Genomic DNA, 4,563 nt, shown 5'->3' with positions numbered 1-4,563 from the left:
TTACTTTTGTTATTATTTATGAAACAAACTCACGACAATATTAAAACCCCTTTCTACTTAAAAAAGTAACTAATACCTATAAGTCTTACAATCACCCCAGTTCTTCTAAAGACGATAAAAATATACCCACTTCATTGTTATTTTTGTTGACCCAAATATTGTACTATTGTGTAAAATTTCTTTTAAAAAATAGCGTCAGGGACTTATGTTTAGATTTTTCAAGTTTATTTATAATCTTTATCATTTTTAAGTTATTCTATGAACTTTTTTTATATTCTATATACTTTTAATTTTTCTTTCAATAAAATTACGTATATATATATATATATATATATATATATATATATATATATATATATATATAAACATAATTGAAAGTTATCTTTGAGGAATTTCTCTAAAATCTTCGTAGAGAATTAAAGTAAGGAATGAGATTCATAAACAAAAAAAATTCACCTGATGCAACAAAGAGAGCAACCACAATTTGAACTAACTTGCGGATATCATATTATACAAGAGATGATAAATTATGTGATATTGTTTTACATTACTCCAAAATCAGTTACACTAATGCACTTATGTTGCTTAATGAAAGATTTGGTAATATTTAATTGGGTGGAGTATAAAGTCATTTTTGGTGTGTAAAGACAGGAAACAACTAGACACCCCACCCGTCAAAATAAAACTAGACACAACCAATAAATGAAAACTTTCAATGAAATTTCACAAAAAGATAAAACAAAATTTGAAATTGAAATGCACGAGTCGAATACAGCGTACAGCGTGTCATTTACGTAAATAACCGATAAACACAATGGCACTTTAATGACACTCACCTTTTCTTCAATTTCACGCTTGCTTCGCATCTAAGCCAGCACAAAACACATTTACACACACTTCATTTAATTTATTTCTCCTTTCTCTCTTTTTCTCAAAGGCTTTCTGTTACTACAAACAGAAAAACGAACCCTCCTCATTCATCCTTCTTCACACTTTCTCTCTCTAAAACCGTATCATCATCACTCTTTCTCTCTCTACAACCGACATTGCCATTTTCTTCATCTTCTCTGAATCGATCTCGTGTTATTGCTTTAATCTCCGGTTGTAGTTCCGACGATGGGACAACAATCGTTGATCTACAGCTTCGTCGCTCGCGGCAGTGTTATCATCGCGGAATATACTGAGTTCACCGGTAACTTCACAGGCGTGGCGGCGCAGTGTCTCCAGAAACTGCCTTCGTCCAACAACAAGTTCACTTACAACTGCGATGGACATACGTTTAACTACCTCGTTGATAGTGGACTCAGTAACTCTTTAAACTCTTTGTCTCGTTGATCTGTGTTCATTTTGTGATTTTGATGTTTCTATTTTTTGATTTGAATATGCGTTTGTTTTTACTCCTTGATCTGCCAAGAGTAAAATGTTGAGAAAAAGGCTGAAGGAAATGGAATTTTGCATTCTGTTTGCGTTGCTTGATTTGATTATGTTATGTTAACTCTTGAGATCGGTTGTACTTGATTCTCATTGTTGAAATTTTCGAATGGTTTTGTTGATTACATTGTTGATCTAATATGCTTATCACCTTAAGCGCAACACCGATATTAATCTAAAATAATTGAAGCGGAAGTGATTGAACATAACTACATGCCATGGTTGAGCTTTATATACGTCTTCAATTCTTAGTGTTGCGCTACATAAGTTGTATTTGGTGTAGCTCAAGGTTTTAAATAATGGCCACTCTCGTGTAAGGTTTTTGCAATTGTGGCCATTACAGGTCACGGTCGTGTAAAGGTTTTTGCAATTTCGGTCGATACTAGTGTTGTGACGCTGATTACGGCGGTTGCGGTGTTAATTAACTGCAATTTGTTCTTTATCACAAAAAATGGTGAATAACGGTATTGGTATTCTGATAATGTTTTGTTGCAGCCGTTTTTGCAATAACTCACAGTTTTTTAAAACCTTGGTGTAGATGTTCCATTACTTGTTAATTTAAAGACCAACATTTAAAATTGTGGTGATAAACGAAAGATTAAGGGGAAGTTTCTTTTTATAGCTATTTAGAATGAAAGCTGAGGGAGAAAAACCATTTGGTTGTTCAGAAATTTTACAATACCAAATGTAAATGGTAAATTAAATCTGGTTTTTTTGTTACAAACTTGATTGTTTTTAGAGTTTTGTTTTCTCTTGGTGATGTTTTGATTTCCTTTTTCTATTGAAATTTAAATAATTATGAGTTTGGAACTGAGTATAAGTCTGTTGAATATTGTAGCTTACTGTGTTGTTGCTGTTGAGTCTGCTGGACGGCAGACTCCAATTGCTTTCCTTGAACGCATTAAGGAGGAATTTACCAAGAAATATGCTGGAGGAAAAGCTGAAAGTGCAGCTGCCAAGAGTCTGAATAGAGAGTTTGGGTATTCATATCCTGCAATTTGTTACAGCTAATTGTTTTATAATGACATCCATTTATTGTTATATTTGTTGTTTGTGGTGTAGACCTAAGTTAAAGGAACAGATGCAGTACTGTGTTGATCACCCAGAGGAGATTAACAAGCTTTCTAAAGTGAAGGCTCAGGTTTCAGAGGTCAAAGGAGTAATGATGGAAAATATTGAGAAGGTCAAACGCTTAAATCCTTATCATTTTCCCTCCTCTATTTTCAGGAAAATATGTTAACACATTTTCTCTTTTTGCTGTGGGTGGGATGAAAATGTTTCCAAAAACTAAACTTTCTCATGATTATAGTTGTTGTTTTTTCCATTATTTTTATCAAGTGGTCATATTTAAAGCAGTTTAATCTGTTGATGTTTGACATATGGAATTCTTTATAACATTTATCAATTTTGGCAGGTTCTGGACCGGGGGGAGAAAATTGAGCTTTTAGTTGACAAGACAGAGAACCTTCACTCTCAGGTGTGTTGGTTGCTATAGTTTCATTGTGTATATTAATAAACTATTAAATAGAAATCTTATAAAAGTGCAAGATAATAGATTGCTGTGGATGATCCAAAATTTTCCCCTGCCACCTTCCTTACAACTCATTGTTTTAGTGTTTTTAGCTATCAAAAAGTATTGAAGTAATAGGCATCTACAATCTGAGATTTGAATTTGAATTTGCTGATATTCAATCTATATGATAAGTAATCATCAATCATAATAGACGGTTTTGGACAGATGCTATGAAGACACAGATATATACATGTATAGTTAAATAGGCAACAAGTTTTTTACAAGCAAACATTATATCTAATGATGAATGTCTTAACTACTAGTAACATTGGTAAAACAAATTTGCTGAAGTGCCCTTTGACATGCATATGTTTGTAAATACAAATCATTAGTATGGCAAGCCTGTCTATATCTAATAGTTACAGTACCGTAGAATCATTATGATATTGTTTTTCTTTGTGTTTTCACCTCCAAACAATGAATTTGGTTCATATTGGTCCAAACAATGAATCTTAAAGCTGTCTCAGCTAAATTTTACTTTCTCTTATGTAAACAAAAACAGAATTGTTCGTTTTTTTTTTACTCACAATTCACATATGATTTTGCAGGCGCAAGATTTCCGGCAACAGGGAACCAAGATAAGGAGAAAGATGTGGTTCCAAAATATGAAGATAAAGCTAATAGTTCTTGGTATCATAATTGCCATAATTCTCATTATTGTTCTTTCAGTCTGTGGTGGCTTCAACTGTTCTAAATGAGTCTTTCCATTATGGCTCCAACTGTGTCAAAGTGTCTCCTCACTCGAAAAGATTTTTGCTAGCTGATTATCATTGCCTCTACTGTCCACGCAGTGCTTTTGGCTTTTGGGATTTACATTCTTCCTACATATATTATAGTCATCAGTATTATATGACATTGCTTGTATAGTGTGCAATGCTTTATTAGTCTTCACTTCACCATTTTGTCTCCCATAGTGTAGTGCTAATCTGTTCTTCTCTATATTATTTAGGTGGGAGTTTGTTTCATTGTGTGAGGATTATGATGTTTTCTCTATTAGAAACCAGCCATTTCATAGTTAAGTTTCATATTATCTATTATGTGTGTTTACACGGTCCATCTTCGGCAACCCTGCATTTTGATTTGTGATATTCTTAAAGCGGACAGTTTGGGTTTTAACTTTTGTTATTGATAAAGTCAGACTGGCAGCGTTTTGACATTTGAATTGGAAACTAATTAGATTTTACTTTTTAAAATCTAAAAATAGACTGGGTCTCAGAATCTGTAAGGATTAAAATGTAGGTATTGAAGATTGATGTCTATTTTAATTATCAGACCATTTTTTTTAATTAGAAAAATACTTAATGCACCCTATGGATTACTTCATACCTTAATGAAAATATAATAATATCTCAATATTTCATAGATGCATTTTCGGAAGTATTTCCATTCGATGTATTTTCGGATGTACCAAAATTCAATACACACCGTAGTATATATTATTTGTATTTTGGATTTATTTTCAATTGCATTTTATATTGAATTTTTTACGAAAATAACCCACTTTTTCAAGGAAAATTCTAAAATACCCCTGGTTTCAAAAAAAAAATTCAAACTACCCC

The 4,563-nt window shown here is 32.5% G+C and overlaps 1 protein-coding gene across 1 annotated transcript; it reads left to right on the top strand.

Moving 5' to 3' along the window:
- The first annotated feature begins 871 nt into the window (after nucleotides 1-871).
- Nucleotides 872-4,038, top strand: LOC127127700 (vesicle-associated membrane protein 722). The gene is made up of 5 exons (XM_051056950.1): nucleotides 872-1,306; nucleotides 2,270-2,411; nucleotides 2,494-2,614; nucleotides 2,846-2,908; nucleotides 3,553-4,038. Exons 1-5 carry the CDS (start codon nucleotides 1,117-1,119, stop codon nucleotides 3,700-3,702), a joined length of 666 nt encoding a protein of 221 aa, XP_050912907.1. The 5' UTR covers nucleotides 872-1,116; the 3' UTR covers nucleotides 3,703-4,038.
- Nucleotides 4,039-4,563: the final 525 nt, after the last annotated feature.

Source organism: Lathyrus oleraceus, chromosome 3 (assembly GCF_024323335.1).
Source record: "Lathyrus oleraceus cultivar Zhongwan6 chromosome 3, CAAS_Psat_ZW6_1.0, whole genome shotgun sequence".
In the NCBI taxonomy this organism is placed as follows: Eukaryota; Viridiplantae; Streptophyta; class Magnoliopsida; order Fabales; family Fabaceae; genus Lathyrus; species Lathyrus oleraceus.
The sequence above is the reverse complement of the archived record's forward strand: the minus strand, read 5'-3'. Positions and strand labels throughout refer to the sequence as shown.